The 24,192-nt window shown below is 41.2% G+C and overlaps 1 protein-coding gene across 1 annotated transcript in view; it reads left to right on the forward strand.

The window, feature by feature from the left end:
• The window catches only part of LOC127570428 (FH1/FH2 domain-containing protein 3-like), a 482,262-nt gene that overhangs the window by 293,418 nt on the left and 164,652 nt on the right, over positions 1-24,192 (forward strand). Inside the window, 1 exon segment of the mRNA XM_052016002.1 lies at positions 201-295. Within this exon segment, the coding sequence (XP_051871962.1) occupies positions 201-295 (95 nt within the window).

Below are 24,192 nucleotides of genomic sequence, written 5' to 3' on the forward strand. Positions count from 1 at the left end.
AGATGAAGTCCTGATGAAGGGTCTCGACCCGAAGCATCGACTGTTTATTTCCCTCCATACTTTCCTGACCTGCTGAGTTCTTCCAGCATTTTGTGTGTGTTGATAAAAAATTGTGATTCTTTTTCTAGGACACTAATATTTGTGCCCTACCATGATCATCCCCAGAGTTTTAATAAGTGCAATACTTTTCTTTTCTGCAGCCCTTGGCCAGATTATGCTCTATGTGGATGGAATGAATGGGGTGATAGGCCACAATGAAAGTATCCAATGGCTGTATACGCTCATAGGCTCAAAGGTAAGAAAAAAATAAGACCAGTGGAAAATATGAATACCAGAAATCCAATAACATTATTGTGTATTTGCATCCAAACTACTTCTCTGAAAGTAACATCTTTTGCAGGATACTTGGATATCAGCTGCCACATTTCATTAATTTAACATGTGATGAGGGAAATTGTTATTTGCTGATGAAGATTTGTAGCTAATGTCATCAATCTTAACCAGTCCATATGGTGGGAAAGCACTGAATGATAAAACTGCAGGGATTGTCTTGCACATCAGACTTCAATACAAGCGATGCCCAAGAACAATCAGCTCGACCTTCTCAAGGGTGAAGATGGCACAGTGGTACAGGTAGAAGAGCTGCTGCCTTACAGCTCCCATTTGATGCTGCCAGATGTGATTGAAGATTGTATAATCAAAGGTTCTTATGTATTCGGCCATGGGGTCAATTCCAGCAAGGCTGTAGTTTTTAACTGAATAAGATTTATTATGGGATAAAAAGCTCTGGCCAGACCTCAATCCCTGGATCAACAGCGGGGACATAAACCAAAAAAATCATGGATAAAATTGTTGGAAGCTTCAACTGTATGGAATACCTCCAGACCTACAACACTTCATGTGAAATATTTCCAGGCAGTGTAGTAACTCTTCTCTTAAACCCTGAGGTCCTATGTGAGAACTGATTCTTCACAAGATGTCGGCTCTTGTTCTCTCCCCACTTGATATGTAGGCATTGAACATGGACATTTCCATATGAAGTGATGTTTTTGTTAATTTTCTTTAAAGAAGCTGTCTCACTGAAATAAATACTGGAACACTGTGGTTTAAAAATAAGATCAAACTGCCATACCCATTGTGGTTAGAGATCCAGAACTACTCAGCCAATGTGATGCTTTCTCAGAACAGTGAACAGTTGGTTCTTTTATACTTGAAACTGAGGTGATTTCAGAAAGTGTCTAAAGCCATGCTGATGTTTACTTGGATTAAATTCCAGGAGTCGTGGGTGTGTGAGTTGGCTCCTCATGTTTACACTGGTAAATCCAGTTCCCTTTTCCCAACTCCAGACAAAAACTAAAGCAACCAATCTGCCATCAGGATGTGAAGGCTGTTTTAACTAAGTAAATAGTGGTCTGCAGGGATCTGTGCCAGATAAGTACCAGGATAAAATCCACAATTTGGATTAGAATGCTTGTATTAAAACAGCTTTAAAATTCAACTTGGATCTCTCGTTCAGTGGTAGCAGTGAGACCACTTGGAATGTTTGTTTAGTCCATGTTTACCTCCAGGAGTAGATCGAGAAAAAAAACTAGCTGACAACGTAAATGTTGAGTGTGTCCACGAAACAAAAGAAGTTTGAAATTTAGACTACGGCATTCAGTTATAAGCTTTGCACCTATGTAAGGATCTGCCTCAAAGGAAGTGCAGATTCAACAGGATGAAAGTGTGGTTTAAAATTGATTTAGTGCATCAACCTGGTCTGTATTTACTTGAGTTTAGAAGGGTAAGGGTTGACAGAATCATTGGGTCATACAGCACAGAAACATGCCCTTTGGCCCATTACATCTATACTGTCCATTGAGTACCCATCTATATCGATCCCATTTACCAACACTTCATCACTACGTTTTGATCTAAAAGTGGTAGTAAAATGTAAAAAAAAGATTGGCAGGATACATAAGGAAAAATTCCTTTCCATTGCTGGGGAAATCCAAAATAAAGGGGAATAATCTTAAAATTAGAGCTACGCCATTCAGGAAGTATTTTTTCTCTCCCCCTAAATAAAGATAGTGGACATCTGGAGCATGTTCCACAGTAGGCTTGTTTAAAGGCCAGCTGGTCAGAATTTAGGACCAACACGTTCCTGTGAAGAAGAAAGACAAGGATGCAAAGTTCAGGAATGTTGGGTGATGAGAGATGTTGCAAATTTAGTCACAAAGTAGAAGGAAGCTTATGTAAGATTTAGGCAGCTGAAATCGAAAAGGGCCCTTTAGGAATATAAAGGAAGCAGGAAAAAATTAAAACAGGGATTTGGGAAGGCTAAAAGGGGCCATGAAATGTCCTTGGCAAGTAGGATTAAAGAGAAACCCAAGGCAGTTTATACATACATTAAAATCAAGGGGGTAACTAGGGAGAGGGTAGGACCACTCAAGGACAAAGGAAGTAATTTATGCCTGGAGCCAGACGAAATGGGTGTAGCGGTTAGCGTAATGCTATTACAGCGCCAGAGACCCTGGTTCAATTCCCGCAGCTGTCTGTAAGGAGTTTGTATGTTCTCCCCGTGTCTGTGTGGGTTTCCTCCCACATTCCAAAGATGTATGGGTTAGGAAGTTGTGGGCATGCTATGTTGGCGCTGGAAGCATGGCGACACTTGTGGGCTGCCCCCAGAACACACTATGCAAAAAGATGCATTTCACTGTGTGTTTAGATGTACATGTGACTAATAAAGATATCTTATCTCACCAAGGAGAAGGACACAGAGGCCAGTGAGATGAGGGAAGGGTATGGTAATACTTTAGGGCATATTGATATCAAGAAGGACGAGGTGTTGGGTTTCTTGGATAAGTCCTCGGGGCCAAATAGGATCTATCCCAGGTTATTGAGAGGGACAAGAGAGGAGATTTCTGGAGTCTTGACAGAGATCTTTGTGTCCACTTCAGCCACAGGTGACATCCAAGAGGACTGAAGAATAGCCAATGTTCTTCTTCTGTTTAAGACCAGGATAGACAAACCAGGAAATTATAAGCCAGTGAACCTTGCATCAGTGGTAGGGAAATTATTGGAGATGATTCTTACTGATAGGATCTGCTCACATCTGGTAAAACCATGGACTTTTTAGGTATAGACAGCATGGCTTTGTGTGGTGAAGGTTATGTCTAACAAACTTGATTGAGTTTTTTGAGGAAGTGACGAAGATAATTGATGAGGGTAGGGCAGTGGATGTTGTATATATGGACTTTGGTAAAGCTTTCAACAAGGTCCCTCATGGTAGGCTGGTCCAGAAGATTAAGGCATGTGGGATCCTTGGAGACTTGGTAGATTGGATTCAAAATTGATTTGGCCATAGAAGACAGGATAATGGTGGAGGGGTGTTATTCTGACTAGTCGTCTGTGGCCAGTAGTGTTCTGCAAGGATCAGTGCCAGGACTGTTTGTGATATATTTGATGAAGATAGAGGTGGGCTAATTGGTAAGTTTGCAAACAACATTAACAGAGTTTAATCTGGGCAAATGTGAGGTATTGCATTTTTTTTAAGAAGTTAAATGTAAGAAGAAAGTATACAGGAGGTGGCAGAACCCTTAGGAGCATTAATGTGCAGAGAGAACTTGTGGTGCAAGTCCATAGCACCATGAAAGAAGCAACACAAGTAGATAGGGTGGTAAAGAAGGCGTACGGCATGCTTGCCTTCATTGGTTGGGGCATTGAGTGTAAAAGTTGGGAAGTCATATCACAGCTTATAAAACTTTAGTTAGGCCATAGTTGAAATACTATGTGCGGTTCTGGTCACCACATTATAGGAAGGATGTAGAGAGTTTGGAAAGGGTGCAGAAGAGGTACACCAGGAAGTTGCCTGGATTAGAAAGTATTGGACAAATTTAGGTTGTTTTCTTTAGAGTGTCGGATGCTGACGGGATACCTAATAGATGTATATAAGATTATGAAAGGCATAGAGTAGATAGTCAGCCTTTATTCTCAGGGTGGAACTGTCATATACTAGAGGGCATAGCTTTAAGAGAGAAGGAGAAAGTTTAAAGGATATTTATGAGGCAATTTTTTTTATCCACAGAGAATGGTAGTTGCCTGGAACACTTTAGCAGGAGAAGTGGTGGAAGCAGATATGACAGCAATGTTTAAGAGGCACTCAGACAGACACATGAACAGGCAGAGAATTGATGGATATAGATCACTTGCAGGCAGATGTGCAGTTCAGATTGGCATCGCTGACCGAAGGGCATGTTCCTGTGCTGCACTGTTTTATGTTCTCAGGGGGAACAAGTTTTCAAGACTGAGAGCTTCGACTGTTAGAATGGATCAGTAATTATATAATTAAATGGTAAACACACAGATGGGGTTGAATGGTCTATTCTTGTTCAATCCGTAGGTTGAATTTTCCTGCACTATAAAGATCTATTGAAAGAATTTATGACCGGGTATTTATGAACAAGCATATATTTAATATAATAGATGTGAAACTCTTAACAAAGCTTTGAAATTGAAAGCTTGTCCAGACTTAAAAAGGCATTTGACAAAGCAGGATAAATTTAGAAAATGTTGAAAGAGTTTGGGCAAAAGAACTGCAATGGTGCAGGCAGGAGATAATCTTCTGAAAAGCTAATAAATTCTGATATTACAAACCATGATCTTACATCACCAAATTAAATCATGAAGGGGACATTGAAGCTATAAAAAAACCATAAAGGTTGTACTCTTTCAGGAGGTGGGGAAACAGATTAATTATATATTCATTTGTGCTGTGTATTTAGGCTGTTTTATGATTCTTTGGTGTTGGTAAAAAGAAACAAAATACTTTGCTTACTGAAGTCAGTGCCTAAGGTAGTGCCTTTTCCTGTGAACTGAATCGTTTTGGTTGTAGAAGTAATTGAAAAGGGATGTTGAACCTTGGAGGCATGTGTTCTTGCCTGCTAAAAAGTGCAGGGTATTAAAAGGACAAGTAAGAAATTGGAATCTCTCTCACAGACACAACCTCATTTAATCTCCAGATCTTACTGTCTTAAACCCTGCGTCCATCAGCAATGTAAATGTTTGAAAGGAAACATTGCACCAAATATATTGCATCAATACACACAGTTAGCAGTCCTGAGCCCTCACTAACTTGCCAATTTTAATCAAAAATGGTATAGTTAAAAGTGAAGTTTCAAAAATAATAACTTCAAGCTGACTTGTAACAGATAGAATAAATGTGATTGGATATCAATCTAACATTGCTTTGAACCAAATTCCACTCTGCCCAGTTGAATTCCACATCCCTGAGAAAGGAAAATAATGGTAGTGCTTGTTCTGCCAATTAAACTTCACTGCAACAGGTCATGGCATCTACTTGACAGCATAAGTACCTTATTAATGAGGAGATTTGTGTTCCAGCAGTGTCCCTCAACTTCTTTAGTACAGAATGGGGACATTTGAAACTGGATTCTCATTCCAAGAGTTAATAAATTCTTTTCTTTCTTTTTGTCTACTTCTTTCCTTTTCAATGAATCTTTCTCTCTCTTCCTGGATTTTGTCCTGAATCTACTCTTCCAAGTGCCAGCAGCAGTGGAATATTCAGTTCCTTGGGGCTGTTCCACTATCCTGTTAGGTCAATGATGCTCAATGTTTTCATATTGAGGGTCAGAGTGACAATCAGAATCACATATGAAGTCCTGAACTTCTTGAGAGATCTTTGCCACCATCATTCTGACTGTGCTTGGAAAATAGAATCCTAATGGGGTGATGAAGTATTACTCTCCTGCATTCTCCCAGCAGGTTTTCTGAGCAGAGAACCCAACGCTATGAGGGAATTGGGCACGTTTCAGATGATGAACATGTTTTGATTGATGTGGGTTGACTTAAATATCATAGAGTCATACAACATGGAAACAAGCCCTTCGGCCCAACTGGTTAATGCCAACCAAGATTCCCGTCTAACCTAGTCCCATTTGCCCCGTATCGCTCTAAGCTTATTCTATCCATGTACCTGTCCAAGTATCTTTTAAATGTTGTTAATATACCTGCCTCAACCAATTCCTGTGGCAGCTCGTTCCATATCTATGCCCATTATAATTTTATACACTTCCATAAGATCACCACTTATTCTCCTACACTCCAATGAAAAAAAAAGTCCAAACCTGCTGAACCTCTCTCCATAACTCAGTCCCTCGAGTCCTGGCAACATCCTCATAAATCTCCTCTGCACTCTTTCTAACTTAATGACATTTACTGGCAAAATGTATTTAATTGTTTTGAAGTGAAGTTTTCTGGAGCCGGGTCTTTCATTCTTTTGGTCAGAAGGGCCTCGCCAATTAGGAGCAGTCTTCCCAGAATAATGTGTAGCTGTGGCAGGTAAATGGTGGTTGGGAATAACGAGTGCAAAGAGAATCTTCGCAAGTTAAAAGGGTGGAATTTGTGCTAGTCAATTGCACAACTCTGGTTAAAACCCATTCTGTACTGTTTGCTTAGGTGAGCTGGATGGATCAGATGTGGTTTGTGGGCCATGTGTTGGGCACCATTGTGTTAGGTCATGGCTGATCTGTATTTGGACCCAATTACTTGCCTTGGTTTGGAATACTTACTCCCTATATCTAACCAACATTAATCTATCTTAGTTTTCAATCATTATTTTAGTTGTAGCCTCAACAGGATTTGTGAGAAGATAGTCCTTATTTTCACTACCCTATATAACAAAGGTCTAAATTTTAGATCTTCTGGATTCCTGTTTATCAGAAGAAATGGTTTCTCTCTTTCTTTAATATCAAATCTTTCAATCATCTTGAACACCTCAGTGAGGTCATTTTATTCTGTACAAGCTGTGACAGTGTTGTGGTTGAACAGTTCAGCTCACTTTCCGAAGGTGGTATATTCCTCCTAATGTGCAATGCCCAAAATTGAACACTGTACCAAATGAGCTCTAACCAGAGAGTTATGGAAATGATGATCACAGTTTCTATTCCTTTAACTCTTTGGAGCTGAATTCTCCTGCTCAAGGCTTTGGGCCTGCAACTCAGCCCTAGGCCAAGAAACATAGGGAGGCCGTAAATGATCTGATTTGAGCTGAGTGGCCTGGGAGAGAGGGATTTGGTTGGTGACTCGGGATCAGAGTTTATTTAAGGATTAATTTATGTTATATAGATGTACATAAAACAGAATTATATGTGCACGTTCTACCATCCAAGGTAATACATTCCGGGGAAGTGTTTGGCAGGATATGGTATAGCCTTATTTCTCTGCTGGAATGCTGCAATTTTATGTAAAAAAAAGAAATCCCTTGAGGTGGTGAAAATGTCAGCTTGTTAGCAATCTGAATGATAAATCATTTCCCCAAATAGTGGAGTGCTGTAGCTCCATGGTGTTATACTAATGGTACATAGGATGTGCATTTGCCCTCATTGTTTCCTAACAGTGGGGGAATTTCACTGCTCACTACATCACTGCATTCTGTTTTATGTACAGTTATATAACATAAATTAGTCCTGGAATAAAATGCTTTAAAAGAAAGCTGAGCAGTAAAATCCTCTCTTGTTTCATGCAGGGAAAATGGAAAAGAAAACAGTGAACAGCTTATTCAGGATATTTCCACTTTCCATTAAAAAGTTACAATGCAACATGAAAATCAGTTGCATGCCCTTTGTCTGAATGGAAAGTTAATAATGGGAAACCATTATACTGTATGCCCAACCTCACGTACTGAGAGTAATGCTGTTACACTGTCAACTCTGCAGAGTTTTGCAAATGTGCCAAACTCTTGCCTCCACATCCACTGACTTCTGTTCAATAGCAGCTTCAGTTTACTGTGGCAACGGTGCAACAGTATAACCTAAACTTTCCTTAAATGCAGAAATATCTGCTGTACTTGTTGCCAGGAGTTTTCTGAAGTTGCAATAATCCTACAGATTTGTGATGCTGAAGCTGGTTGGATTAGATCATTTTATTGTTCTTCCGTGACCTTGATGGTCAGTGTGGTCATGGACTTCATTTCCCATTTGACCTGCAGTCGTATAGTGAAATGAGCTGAAACCAGTTCACACAGATACAAGCTATAAAGTCCAACTGGGTTGAAAAACTGATAAGTGAACAAAAGTATTTTCAAAGTGTATTTGAAAGGATATTAGATGGTCCTTTATTTGAAGATCTGAGGTGCTGAATACTGCTGGAGTCAGAGGGAAGGTGTACAGTTTGTGATTGGGGCACAAGCATCTTAGCTGCCACTCTGGGCTTGCATTACTACATTTATTTTTTCCTTTCTTTGGTGCTAGTCTTGGGAGGGTTTCCTGTTTCCTTCGACTTCCAGTCATCCCATCAGTTGTAATTTCTTCCCACTTGCAAGATTCACCCCATCCTGAATACCTATCCCTCCCCTACAAGTCCTACATCAGTCATTAAGGTCCTTCTACTCTCTAACTTATCATATTGCAAACATGAGACTGCATCTGAGGAAACCACACAGCTTCCCACCATGCCCATTGTAGCATCTGTTGATGCTTCCCTGAGAAGCCGTGCTCTCTGCCACCTCCCTCTGAACTCCATCATCATTCACAATGCTCCCTTAAGGATAACCTCCTTCCTTTGCTCACTCCAACAAATGCAACCTTCTTGGACTCTGCCAGCATATCACTGCCCCTCTCCACCTGTCCAAAGCCTACTTAATGTGTTATTATGGCCAAATGCATTGGTAGCCATATCTTTATACAGTCTTGATTCGTGCACCTTGATTGTTACTGAAGCCTCTATGTCTGGTCAAACTTTTTACTCCCCCCACTCTCTATACTGGCAGTGTGACCCTTATCACCAGATCTGACTTTAGTCTCTCCTTCTGGAACTTTCTGGCACTGTGTATCTTATCCACTTTTGCAGGTTTACAGTGTCATCACCCCACCCCACTCCCACTATTCCTTCAATCCTTTCCTCCCTAGTGTATGCCTGAACTACATCTCACTTTGATGATTTTAGTCACAGCTCCTTGTCTTCCTTCATCTGAATTTACTGCTCTGCTGTCCTTCCCTTCCAAATTCAGGGACACCCGCTTGATCTTGCATCGCATTGGCATCTCTTCTCAATCAGCTACTCCGTAGTCCCTTGCTCTCCATGTGCCCCGTAACTTCCTTCTAGACTTGTCCATGCAGAGTAGTTTCCCTTCTCCCTCTGCCCCCCCCACTCCAACAACTCACCCCATCCCAAGTCACTTAGAATTTCTCTTCTTTAGCCTTCACTATGACGATAATGTGCTTGAACTTCTGTTTCTTTCACATTGGAACTTTGTGCATTTCTCCCTATCACCAACCACTCCTGGCAATCACACCTTCAAAGTCTATGCACCGCATTGTATATCCCCTTGCTCCATCTCCAAAACTCTGCAATGTCTAGCTCTTAGACCAAATTTTGGTCATCCATCCAAACTCCTCCCTCTTTGGTTGGGTATCTTCTTTGATCTGTTTTCACGTGGACAAAATCTTCCAGCTATAATATATATCCTAAGGCATTCACAAAGGCCTTCTCAAACAATAAAATATGATGGTGAGCCACATAAAAGGAGCCACATCAGCTGATAAGAGGTTTGGTCAAAGAGGTAAATTTTAAGCAGTGTCTTTGAAGGAGAATGAGGAAGTGGTTTTAGATGGCTTAAGACATTGGTAGCTGGAGACGTGTACAACACTCATGGAACAATTACATTTGGAGATGGCCAAGAGGCTAGAAGTGAAAAAGCATGGACATCTTGGAGAAGGCTGTAGGGTTGGAGAGAGGCAAGATCAGAGAGAGGCTGAAAAACAAGAAAGAAAACTAAAAGTTTTTTTTAAAAAAGTAATTTTTCAGCATCTGAGTATTATTGTCCATCCCTAATTGCTCTGAAGAAGGTGTTGATAGTGATAAACTGCTGCCCTAAGCTGCTGTGGTATGGTGAAGATACGCCCACAGTACTGTTGGAAGGGAATTGTAGTAACAGAGAAGGAATGCCATTAGGTTTCCAAGTCCAGGATATTGTGCAGATTGGAGGGGAATTGGTATTCCAGTGCACTGCTGCCTTTGTCTTCCTTGGTGGTTGAGTCACAGGCTTGGGAGGTGCTATTGAAGTAGCCTTGATGAATATCTTCAGTACATTCTTTAGCTGCTGTTCGCCTGTGGTGGAAGGAATAAGTGTTTGCCATACTGGGAAACTATGTGGTCCCTTTTGTCAATATTCTACATTAAAACACCAAAGAATTAAGGTGGATAAATCCCCAGGGCCTTACCTAGTGCATTCTTGAACCTTGTGGGAAGCTAGAGAACAAATTGCGGAGGCCCTTGCAGAGACTTTTGCTTCATCTCAGGCCACAGGTGAGGTTCCGGAGGACTGGAGAGTGGATAATGCGGTACCATTGTTTAAAAAGGGTAGCAAAAGCAAGCCAGGAAACTACAAGCCAGTGAGCCTGTCATTGGTGGTGGGTAAATTGCTGGAGGGGATTCTGAGGGACAGGATCTACTAACATTTGGAGAGATGGGGTCTGATTCGGGACAGTCAGCACAGCTTTGTGCGTGGGGAGTCATATCTGACAAATTTCCTAGTTATTTGAGGAGGTAATCAAGAGGGTAGATGGGGGTAGGGTAGTGGACGTTGTCCATATGGACTTTAGCAAAGGCTTTGACAAGGTCCCTCATGGCAGGTTAGTCTGGAAGGTTAGATCACGTGGGATCCAGGAGGAGATAGCGGATTAGATTCATAATTGGCACAATGGTAGAAAGAAGAGGGTGATGGTCGAGAGTTGTTTCTCAGACTGGAGGCCTGTGTCTAGTGGTGTGCTACAGGGGTCGGTGCTGGGACCTTTGTTGTTTGTAATTTATATAAACTATTTGGATGTGAATGTACAAGGCATGGTTGATAAGTTTGCAGATGATACTAAAATGGGTGATGTTATAGATAGTGTAGAAGGTTATGAAAAAGTACAGGGGGATCTTGATGAGCTCGGTACGTGGGCTGAGGATTGGCAATTGGCTTTCAATTCAGATAAATGTGATGTATCGCATTTTGGGAGATCAAACCAGGGTAGGACTTGTACAGTGAATGGTAGAGCCCTGGGGAGTGTTATGGAACAGAGGGACCTAGGAGTGCAAGTACATAGTTAGGTGAAAGCGGCGTCACAAATAGGGTGGTGAAGAAGGCATTGGGCATGCTGGCCTTCATTGGTCAGGGCATTGAGTATAGGAGTTGGGAAGTTATGTTGTAGTTATATAAGACGTTGGTGATGCTGCACTTGGAGTATTGTGTATGGTTTTGGTCACCCTGTTATAGGAAAGATGTTATTAAAATAGAAAACATGCAGAGAAGATTTACCAGGATATTGGGGGCCCGAGTTACAAGGAGAAGTTGCGTAGATGAGGACTTTATTCCCTGGAACGTAGGAGATTGAGGGGTGACGTGATAGAGAGATATAAGATCATGAGGGGCATAGACAGGGTGAAAGCACATAGTCTTTTTCACAGGGAGGGGGTGCTAAAAGCAAAAGGGCATGGGGTTAAGATCAGAGGCGAGAGATTTAAAAAAAGACATCAGGGGCAGCTGCTTCACGCAAAGGGTGATGCGTATTTGGAATGAGTTGCCAGAAATAGTGGTTGAGGCGGACATATTGGCAACATTTAAAAGGCATCCAGATAAGTACGTGGATAGGAGAAGTTTAGGTGGCTATGGGCCAAATCTGGGCAGTTGCTCACTGAGCAACACAGGCGGCATGGGCCAGTTGGGCCGAAGGTCCTGTTTCCATGCTATATGATTCTATGACTCTAATCTGAGTTGCTGAGTTTTAAATCCCATTAGCACATTTAACAAACTCTGAAGTGTCTTGTGCATAACTTTTGAAAAGTCTTTTTTTCACCTTCTACCTCATGTTGAATGCACAATTCCAGCCAGTTTGCAGTGGGGTTCACTTGCCAGCCGTTGCTTCGAGCTGCCTGCCTGCAGTTAGTCAGTCATCATGCAGCAAATTACCTGAGAAACTTAGAATGCATTTCAGCAACTGTTCAGCGGCCAGAGCTTAGACAGCTTAGACAGCCCTCCTCCCACACTCAGTAAACCAGAGACCTTCGTGGAGGAGGAGTCATTCTTAAGTTAGTCTGCACAGCTTCAGTGGCAAGTATCTGTCAGTGTGCCTTTTACATTGCTGTACAGTTGCTGCTGTTTGTTTTCTGATGGGATTAGTAACTGCGATTGAAATACACAGAGTCAATATAAGTTCGGCCAAAAACTATAAAGTAGAAAGACCAAGGTCCCTGTATTTCTATGTCTATAATCTTTTGCTAACTTTAAAACTTTCTCCTCTGAGACCTTAACCTGCTTTTGGTTCGCAAAAGGCAGCACTTTTAGGGGAAAGTAATCCATTTTCAAAGCACTGTTGACTAATCTCCAAAGACTGAGTGGAATGTCAGGATGAGGTTGATACAACAAGGTTGATTAAAGATTTATATCGCACATATTGTTTTAATTTCAATTTCTTAGCCCCTGTCTGAGTCTAGCACTACAGGGATAAGCATGGAGCCTGCCCTCCTGACCTCCTGTACTTGCAGGCTCGAGGTTCACATCTTGCTGGAAGCTGTTGCACAACATCCTTGAAGTAAAAGCTAGAGATCAAGCAAAATACTGAAATCTGGTAATGGTGTTGAATCTGTGGAGGTGCATCTCATAATTAAACCATAGAGTCACTACTAATCTGTTCAATCCACATCATTCAGTCTCCCTCAAACCTAGAGGAAAAGATGGGAATAGGTTATTACGACGTAGTTTTTTTTAACTAACACTTAACGTATTTTAAAATGCATACGAGATACATGTATAAAATCTAACTGAAATCTTTTTATGTCCATTACACCATAATAGACATAAATAGCAAAGACTTGCCATTTCAGAATTTCCTTCTGCCCTAAGCCACATGCCTCTGAGAAAGAAGATCCATCTGCATTTATGGAGTGGCTCCATATATTTGTGCAGTTTAAAATCAGCCCGGAGATGATTTGAAGGGCCTGTCTCTGGGGAAAATTGTCAGGTTACTTTGGTACTCTGTAGTCTTTTGTAAAATAATTTGCAGCATGACATTGGCATGTGTTAATTCAACAAAGAACAGGACACAATTGATGGACAGGTTTGCAGAATCTACGTTCAAGAAGATCAAATGCATTTTCTGTATACTATGATCCCAATGCTGACTCATACATGAAAATCTAACACTCTGCAATTGACAAGAGCAGAAAACATTTGAATAAACAGTCATAAAAAGAGTAAGTGCAAGTTGTTGCAAATTAAAACCATCTCATAACACTTTAACATTGGGGGGTCACTACCTTATGTTTCTAGAATTTGCTTAAGAACACTTTCAAGATTAAGGTTGTCTCCACCTGTGTTAATGAAATAAGAATTTTGGAGAAACTGGTGGATAAATTCCAAACAGCAATGATAATTGTAGGGCTGGTTAATTGAGCTGATTTTTAATGAACATTTAAGGGTGAGAAATTCTTAAACCTGTATTCTCGTCCTGCAGAGGCATTACGGTGGGGGCCAAGGCGCTGAGACTCCATTGTTGTGCGTGTGCAGGAGGCCCAAAAGGCATTGAATGTATTGGAACAGGGCTTGAATTTGTAGGAGCTCTCAAAGACTTTTCCTCTGTATTCCCCGTCATTATGCATTCTTAGAGAGGGTGATACTGAGTGGATTTTGGTCAGGGTGTGCAGCCATATGCAGTGGCATAATGTGATGGATGGGAAGAAGATGGCTTTATGGAAAGGTCAATGGAGGGGGCTGGGGCGAACAACTGAGGGAGAACAATTAAGATATTAGGATGGCATGAGGCTGGGAAGGTAGCCAGAGAGGGGATGAAATGGGAAAGATGGAGAAAATGATTGGAAGAGACAGAGTGAGAAAATCATTTAGGGTACAACAAATAATTCATTTGGCCTCAAGAACATCAAAGATGAGGTGGTCACTATGGATGAGAAGTTTTTTTTAAAAGAAAAAGAATCTGCATTAAGGATTATCATCAGTGCTTCTGACTCCCCGTCAGTGGCTTTGGTGAAGATGGGCCCCCCAATTAATACCAGAGCAGATGTCCACCCTCTGGTTAGGACCTGTTCCAGTATTGAAGACCATGAGTTTTTATGTATCTCATCTGCACTTTTAGAAGTTTGAGGAAATGACATCAGTTGTCCGTCGTACATCCAAAGACCTCTGCCCATATGCATGAATGATTGAAACTAATTTCCAGAAGTGTCCTGCCAACACACAGAGTACCTGGGCATTTAAAGTACGTGGATATTAGATAAAATTCACTCAACAAATTTAAACATTGCTCTGCACAAGAGCATTTCTATCCCAAAGTCTTTAACTATGCCTGGTAAGATTTGCTGAAATTTTATTTCTTTTTATTACAGTGCCTTGGGGTTTGTAAACAAATTCCACAAAAATCTCAAATGCAGTGCAGATACCCTGTTTTTTACTTTCTTGACAAAATCTTTGCAATAGTTTCTTGATGCCTCTCTCAAATTAACATGTTAATGGCAGCACTGGTATTTGTGGGGGAAAAAAAAGAATTTTAGCAAAGTACTTTTATTACTTATGTATTTCAGTTAGTCTTTATTACCCATCCTTCCTACAACCATGTTTTGTGAATATTTGGCTCCTTTGGATTCTTGAGCTCTGGGTGACAATATGTAATCTCTCCCTGGTTTTTGATTCCTGCTGCCTAATAGTCTGCTTGGGAATGTCGGAATCACCTGGTCTGCCTTGGCCAGATTGTGTTGGTGATCGTGTTCACAGAACGTTGTTTTCATTTATTCATTCAAGGAAGGAGGCTGCCACTGGCAAGTCCACGTCTATGGTTCATCCCTAATTTGTTGGGTTGCTGGGCCATTTCAGAGGGAAGTTAAGCATCAGTCACATTACTCGGTTGGATACAAAACCATACCAGATAAGTGTGGCAGGTTTCCTTCCGTGAAGGATCTCACCAAATTCAGTGACAACAATTTGATTGATTGCATCATAGGAACCACAAAGACTGGCATTTTTAATTTCAGATTTCTTTTAATTCCTTGAATTTAAATCCCTCAGTTGAAACTCATGGGATTCATACTCCTGTCTCCAAATCAATGCTAATCCAATAACTTGATTCCTGCTACTGTGGCCAGTCTGCACAAGCAGAGAGAGTCAGGGGGATACAGCACAGAAGCACGACTTTCAACCGCACCCCACCTCCCCCACCAAGCGCACACCAACCATCAAGCACCCATCTACACTAATCCTACATTAATGTCATTTTTTTATACTCCCAACATTCTTATTAATTTCCGCCCCCCCACCCCCAATTCTAACAATTACCTAGGGACAATTTATGGTGATAAATTAACCTATTAATCTGCAGTCTTTGATGTGAGAGGAAACCTATGCAGTCACAGGGAGAACACCCAGATCCACGTAGACAGTACCCAAGATCAGGATTGAACTGGGGTCCCTGGTGCTGTGAGGCAGTAGCTCTACCTATCTGTGCCACTGCGCTGCTGTTATAAAATACACTCACGTTGAAGCACACAGATTCATCTGGAACCAATGTGTTGTGAATTGATATATATTCTTTGGCTGTGTAGAGTCTGTAAATACAGTGGGTGAGAACAAGTGGAGGTTTGCAGAACACAGATTCATACCTGAAAGACAAAACTGTGCTTTTTGGAAAGCTGGAAAGTTTTTATGCTGTGTTCTCAACACCAAAGCAACCTTAATTTTGACATTAAATGATAAGATGCATATTAAGCAACGCTTCAGCATCAGCATTGTTATGAAAAGTGCTGATTTCATCAATTACCAGATATACTATTTATTTTTTCATGTCCATTCAACAATGCAAAGCTTGCATGTTGGCCTTTGCAAGATTTCAACCTGGGCATGGGCTGTCCTTGAGTAACAGGCAGGCTAAAATGTGTTGCGTGTCTGCCCCTCACATCTCCTGGGTTTTGCTCAATTGTTCTCGTTCATCACGTCAGCTCATGAGTAGCTGACATTTATACGAAGGCTGTTTGGGGTCATCTTGGTGATCCATTTATCCTCTGCTCCCACAGAACTTGTTCGCTCATTTAAAGCCCATACTGACCCTACTATAAAGGTTTGAGAATTGTATTCATTCTCACCTCCTCACAGCTGGTTGTTATAATGAAAGCATTAAAGAAAGCATTGTTCTGTAACAGTAAGGCCATGGAGGGGATAGTTGGTACCCTCAGCTGTCCACTGCCCTTTGGAGGTCTGATGATCAAGGGTGCCACTGTTGTTTCTGCAGCTGTCATTGAGCACTGAATTAATGTTCTTTGTGTGGTCAGAGCATTCCCATGCCAGGCAGCCATGCCCAGCACCAGAGGAATATGCAGCGATCACAGAGGTTTGGACTGTGGGTGGGTGAGTTTCAGCACCCAAATTTGCAAATTTCCAGATGATTATTCAGACACAGTTTTTCATCTAATCTTCCCAAAGATTATTATAATCAAAAAGTACTGAGCCCCTGGTTCAACTTTTGTTTTGCAGTGAAATGGATGCCATTCCAGTTGTTGTTTAGCTTTTCATTCACATCATGATTCTGGAAATGGATGAGGTTAACTTGAGACATGGTTAAATTTTGATTTAATTGGATTAGTAACATGGTTAGTGCAGTAAAACCCAGAATCCCACTTGTTCAGAAATTCTGATAATTTGGCATCTGGCTGACGAATTACTCCAGAATATAAAACAGGTGGGTGTAAGCAGGGGGTATAGCCAGAGCCCGTGGTTGGGGTCAGGAAGATGAGCAGGTGTGTGGCCAGAACCATGGTCCAGGGTATTGTTTGTTTTCACCTCCCTTTAAACTCACTAGGTTCACTGGGAAATTGATGATATGACTGTGTAACATGTGAAAAAAGGTGAAATAAAATAAAATTGTGTTTGGTTATTAAGAGGAGTAACATACAATAGTCCAGAAAATCTGCTAGTCCAGCACCACTAAAGTCCCAAACACGTTGGATTATCAAAGTTTTACTATAATGAGCTTCACTAGTGCAATTGTTCAGTGGTGCTTGATCTGGGCAAGATCCCCTGCTTGCACTGTTGTCAGCATTTAGAAAGGTATATGTGTTCAGATGGGCATTCATGTAAATTCTGGAGCACGGGTGCCCATACACCACCTTGCATTAGGCAAATGTGGTGCATAGACTTTTTATTTCCTCTGGGCTCAACATGAAAGCAATTGCTTTCCCCAACAGGAATTGTCTATTAAAAGTAGATTTTAATGAATATGCACCCCACAGCTGGGAAGTTCTTGTATGTCTTCAAATGTCAGCGTAGAGGACAGCAAGTCCTGCTCCATTACTCATCCACAAAATGAATAGGAGGAAGATCCTACAGGGCCCATGACCTTTAAACCTGAATTGGCAGTCTACAGTCACAGGTATTGGAGATCAGAGCAAATAGTGTGGATTTGTAGAAGCTGCCCTCTGGTCTTTTAACTTGGACATTCCTTTTAATGCCAGGTCAGTCATCTGGAACAGTCATTCCATTTCTAACAAGTCCCCCAACCCCACCCACCTAAGTAGCTGAACTTCTTGTACATTTATGGAATTTATGTACAGTGGCAGCCCTAAGGAGAAAGAGTTTAAAAACCCACAGTTATCCCGTTCTCATTCTTTCTCGTTGTAGCCAGTGCTGTGAGTATTTTTATTCATTTGACAATCTCTTTGACTTTGGCAATTGATCTCATGATCTCAAACTTCAATTACTAAATTAATGGTGAAACATTTTACACCTGATTTTCAGCCAGTGAAGAATAATATTTCAAGTTTACTGCCACCTTCAAAATGTTCGGAAGCTGATAACGGAAAAATATTGTGATGCTGCACATTACCCCAGTCAAATAAATGGATGGGAGGTAGCATGCAGGGGTTAAAATAGCCCAGAAAGGAATTTAATGCCGTTATTGGACAAAATTAACACTCAAACTTGATTTGTGAAAGAAGAATTTAAAATCTACTCTTAATAGCAAATTCCTGTTCCGCTTTGTCTTTTCCAGGATGTCCCTGGCCTGTTCTTATTTATTTGGGAGATAAGGCCATTGTTTATTGCCCGCGCTAATTGGCTTAAGGACAGTTTTTATTCTGTTATTCTAAGACTATTGAACGGTCCCCAGTACAATAAAATGGACTCTCAAGCTCACAATCTATCTCGTTATGACCTTGCACCTTATTGTCTGCCTGCTCTGCACTTTCTCTTTAACTGTAACACTTTATTTTGCATTCTGTTATTGCTTTCCCTTGTGCTGTTGTAATGAAACGATCTGTATGAATGGCATGCAAAACAAAGTTTTTCACTGTACCTCGGTACATGTGACAATACTAAACCAATTTACCAATTTCATTGTCCTTGGAAAATGTGGTGAGCTCCCTTGTTGTGCTGCTGCAGTCCCTGTGATGATAGCAGTCCTGTCATCCTGTTACGTATGAAGTTCCATTATTTAAAATGTCAAAGACCGAAAAACAGCAAAATAGTTTGAAGTCAGTGATGTATAACTTAAAGGGAACTGTGTTCCCATTTCCCTCCTTGGTGGTGAAAGTCAAACATTTCAGGAAGGTTTCTGGAAAGGCTTTGGCAGGTTTCTGCAATGCATTTTGTAGTTAGTGCACACTGCAGCCACAGTCTATTGGTGGTGAAGGGGGTAACCTTTAAAACTGGTGGCACAGGTACCAGTCAAGTGGTCTGATCTGTCTGGTGTTGAACCTCATCTGGACAATTGGAGTAAATTCCATTACACTCTACACCTGAATCTTTAAGATGGTGATTCCAACTTTCTTTCAGTTCATCTCCCCTCCCAGTGTCGAGATCCACAGCATTCCTCAGCACTCCTTGCATAGCTGTATTTCTTCCCACGTTCCAAAAGCACTCCTCACGTTAACCTTTCATTTCTCCTTCCTTATCTTTCTCTGTACATTTCTTACCACAGCACCTGCTGAAGCCACTCTGTTATTCCATTACAACTGAGCTGTTCGGACATGAAAGATGCTGTGATGATACCCTGTGTCAGGTTAGCTGTGCCCTGCTACTATGGCACTGTCTCCAAGCTCAGGCCTGTAAGATGACAAAGGGCAGTGACTCTGCGTGCCTTGGAATGCTGCTCAGAGTGTTTCAAGTCCTGTGTCGTCACTGCATTGGAATTCCATCTGACTGAAATGAAGTGCACCTGGAGGCTTTATTCTGCTGCTGATTATGGATAAAATGTCATGCCTGGTCTTTAATCAGATATTTACGGAGAATTCCTTCCTTTGAACTTGTGGTTTAAGGGTTGTATGTTTTGACTAGTCTGCTCATAACACTGTTGTGTTGCTCGGTCAGTTATGTGTTAGACAGGGTCCAGTGTGTAAATCCTGGCAAGCTTTCTTCTGTTCTTCATGTTCTGAAATGGAGACACGCATGCCATATCATAGAATCTGGGGAAGCAAACCAAGAGTGCGCAGTGCAAGTGCTTATCTGGCTGTTCAGCACAGGAATTGCAGCAAATAGGTGGATAACTGCCAAAAGGGACTAAAAGACGCACCGCTCCTACTTGCTCTGCATGATTAGCATGTAATTGGAAGGCACAATTTTAATGCCATCAACGAAAAAGCCAGAAACAACAGCATGGTGAACTTCTATTCTGCCGTGAAGAACTAAATAAAACTGCAGATGCTGGAAATCTGAAATAAAAACAGAAAATGCTGGAAAAACTCAGGTCAGACAGCATCTGCAGTAAGAGAGTGGTCCATTTTTCAGGTTTGCAAGCCTTCTGTTAAGGTTTTCCCAGCATTTTATGTTTCTATTTATTCTGCATTGAGTGCACTTGATTGAAATGAGTTTGTGGGTGCTGATTCAATAATCATCTTCAAAATTAAATTAGATAAATACTTGAAGGAGTGGGAAAAAAGTTGCAGAGTTGTGGGAAAAGAGCTTGTCAATAGGGCTGATCAGATCGATCACCCATAGAGCTGGCAGCAATTCAATGGGGTAAATGGCCTTCTAATTAAGTAGTGATAAATGATTATTTTCAAACCAATGCACAAAGGCAAACTTCTGTTGCAAAATATGCTAAAACAGAACTTGTGTTTCAGTAAGCTTAGTTAACTGCCCATAAGATGACTCCCTGCGACTGATGTTCAGCATTTCAAAGGGGTTTTTATTGGGGGGAAATGTAGTGTGCACAGATGATTTTAATTTCTGCATGATATAAATACTTGCGTAGATGGTACCTTAAATGACTTGCACTGTAACTTGTCAATTATAGACCCCATGCCCTCCATTTTGTAGGTACTTTTTAAATAGGTGGTTAAAATTTCATTGGTGTCTGCATTCTTGACAGGTCTTTAAATTTCTGTATATTCTATACAGAGATTGGTGGATTTCTGGATATTAAGGATAATGAGGTTTGAACAGGGAAGTTTGTACAGGGAAGTGACTGTGAGGTGCAAGATCAACCATGAACTTTTGGGTCTCATGAATAGTTTTGATTACCATCTCACCATCCTAGTGATGCATTTATTTGAGGCAGTACTTAAGATATGTATAAACACATAACTTGCAATGAAAGAAATAGGGAAATAGTCTAGATTGGCATGTTTGATTTCAACATTGAGATGCACATCATGCTTGTTTTAACCATATTGATTGCTGCACCACTCTTATTGTTACTGAACCCATTAACTGGAGCAGTGCTACTCTGACCTTTTCACTTCTGGAATCTGGGTTCAGATCCAGCCTAAGCTGACAAGATCAGAATGTCTGATCTGTCTGTTGATTGCATGTGAAATGAAAAGAACTTCAATCCAGTTCCAAGAGAATGTAACCCTAATCTGACACTAACGTGACATATTCAGCAAGTGAATAGGGTTCCCAATGTATTAAACTTGCATTTTGATGAGAGATTAAGTGAAAACAGTTGAGCAAATTTGCAGAAGGTGGGTTCAAAACTTAGAATTATTGCACAACAGTGGGCCATTCAACCCAACTGATTCATGCTATCTAATGCTTTGTGTGAGTCACCTTCAACATTCCTTCAAATAATTCTGCCAGATTAACTCTCCTGTCTTCATTTGCTTGTGATTTGTTTATCTGGCTTCTGCTTTAATGCGTCATTGTCATTCCCCTCAAATACTCAGAGCTCAGCTCCTTGTAGTTTAGTTTGGTTCAGTTAGCTTTTCAAAAAGATCATCAAGAATAGTCCCAGCAGGAATGTGACATTCCCCTTGCCATTTGCCTCCCTCCCCCCCCCCACCTCATCAATGCACATTAACCAGCTGGTAATTTTGGCACTAACTTTTAGGCTAAAATATTATGTGCTGCTTACAGCCAAGTAATTTAATGATGACACATGAGTTAGGTGCTGCTATTGTGATACAGTCTTTGACACAACCATGTGCAGAAAGCTTTACCTGTGTGATATTATCTGAAAGAGTTGATGTCAATCTGGAAAATGTTTAGCTTTTCCAGATCTTGGTGCATTGCATCTGCCTTGCAAAGATTATGTATGAATTGCCACTGTAGGGATTGCTACCTATCTGGCTAAACAGTGAAATATATCCTTGTGGCATACACAGTTGTTGGGGTAAGGGATATGGCAAAGGATTAAATATTTGTTTTCAGCTTTACTCATCCCAATTCTTTAGGCTGCACACTGAAGCTAACCTCTGAGGAGTTAGGGACCAAGGAATTTGTTCTCGTATCACAAGGGTTTTAAAAAAAAAGTGGTGTACAATTGACAATATATTTAACCCAACGCAAAGCAAAATTTCCAGGCCTCCAAGCCTCCAGAGGAGACCCCTGACTTTGAGATTTTCACCTATCATAGAAAAGTGATCCAATCATGAAGCTCGCCACATAAAAAGAATGCAAAGCACCTTTTTGACTCTCCAGCACAATTTTTTGATCTTGCTGATCTAAAAATCAACTTTTGTTGGTGTTCACAGAACATTCAGTTTTTATTAATGCTATTATACCTGAAACCATGCTGTTTAAAGGACCAGTCAAATTCAGACTGCCTTCTTTACCAGGATGCTCCACAACATTCTGTAGCCTCACTACTCACACTTGACACAGAGCCTTCCTTGCACCCTCAATGACATTTCTGTATTAAGTGTTTACTACCAATGTATAGTTGTCTGCACCTAACTTGCCTCTTGCAAGATGACTTGGAAATGTGGTATAATCATCAAGAGGCACCCGAGCCAGACACAGGAAATAAGTCGGAAAAGGCCAGGAAGGACTTGTTACCCAAGAGCTCATCCACCCAGAAGCATTACAAGGAGTCATACTCAAATGGAAACTTCTCGGAAGAGCTAAACTTCCACACAGTAGTCATCACTGAATCTGTGAGCTCCTGAAACCTCAAATAAAAGCTCAGATATGTGCCTAGACTAGGTTCTCAAAAGAAGTCAGTCACCCTTGCCCTGAACTGCCGAGTTTCAGCAGTGTTTCAGGCTACTGGCGTTGATTTATGCCAGAGCTCACAGTTTGCTGTTCCATTAGGGAGTTTACGCAAGCTCTGCACTCGAGGAATCAGAACTCCATAAACTTTTCCTTCAGCCCACAAGGTCAAGCAACGTGGAGTTGAGGATTTGCCAGCATTGCAAAGTACGGGCACTTACAGACTATGCAAAGGTAGGAGTTTCACTCAGGCTAGAGACCTCTGGTGCAGTCTCTTGCCGGAGTCTCCGAAGCATCCTTGCACAGACTATATCTCTTTGGCAAGTCCTCTCTTCCACCAGCCTCTCCATTCTGTTGAATCTTGTAGCACACACGCCCCTCCCAGCACCACTGCAGTCATTCTCTACACATGCCGTTCTGTACAGGTGGTATGTGTGCCCTTTTTAAAGGCTTCTATGATTGCAGCTGTATGACTAATTGTTAGAAGCCATGTGATATTGAACCATTTTAGACTATGAGTGCAAAATTTAAACTGAAACTGCACCTTGGCACCAGGTAACACCTTTTAGAAAAGATTGTTTTTGAAAATCACAATCCTATTAGCAGATTTTCCAAACAGCACTAGTGCACCGCAGAGTATTAGTTAACTACACCTAGGATGTGGAAAAGGAATTTCTAGGCCTACATTAGTGTCTGACTTCATCTCATCAGGCCAGTGAACATGTGAAGGGATGAAATGTTAATGCATAGTGTTAAATTTTGGTGGGAAGGATGAGGAAGGCAACATAAACTAAAGGGTGCAATTCTAAAAGGGACACTGGAACCCATGTGCATAAACTGAAGTTGCAGGGCAAGTTGAGAAGGTGATGAAGTGATTGACAAGGGTAGGGCAGTGGGTGTTGTCTGCATGGACTTTACCAAAGCATTTGACAAGGTCCCTCATGATAGGCTGGTCTAGAAAATTAAGGCACTTGGTGAGTTGGTAAGTTGGATTCAAAATTGGATTGGTCATAGAGACAGATAGTAGTGGTAGTGGGGTATTTTTCTGATTGGAATTCCCTCACCAGTGGTGTTCTGCACGGATCAGTGCTGGGACTTCAGTTGTTTGTAATGTATGTTAATCACTTGGATGAAAATGTAAGTAGTCTGATTAGTAAATTGATTAGTAAGTTTGCAGATGACACAAAAATTGGTGAAATTGTTGGTATCGAGGAAGGTTGTTAATGGATACGGCAGGGTACATATCAATTGGAAATTTGGGCAGAGAAATGGCAGATGGTGTTTAATCCAGATGAGTGTCAGGTGATGCATTTTGGGGGGTCAAATATAAGAGGAAAGTACACAATAAATGGCAGGACCCTTGAGAGCATTGATGTAGAGAGGGATCTTAGGGTGCAAGTCCATAGCTCCCTGAAAGTTGCAACACAAGTGGTTAGAGTGGTAAAGAAGGTGAATGGCATTCTTGCCTTTATTTGTCAGGGCATTGAGCATAAAAATTGGGAAGTCATATTGCAGCTGTATAAAACTTTGTGTGCAGTTCTGGTTGCCACACTATAGGAAGGATATAGAGGGTGCAGAAGAGGTTCACCAAGATGTTACCTGGATTGGAGTGTATTAACTATGACGAAAGGTTGACCAAACTTGGATTGTTTTCCTCGGAGTGTCAGTGGCTGAGGGGTGATCTGATAGAAGTACGTAAAATTATGAGAGCATGGATAGGGTACATCGTCTTTTCCCCCAGGTGGAAATGTCAAATATTAGAGGGCATAGGTTTGAGCTGAGAGAAGGAA

This window comes from Pristis pectinata, chromosome 5 (assembly GCF_009764475.1).
Source record: "Pristis pectinata isolate sPriPec2 chromosome 5, sPriPec2.1.pri, whole genome shotgun sequence".
Classification (NCBI taxonomy): Eukaryota; Metazoa; Chordata; class Chondrichthyes; order Rhinopristiformes; family Pristidae; genus Pristis; species Pristis pectinata.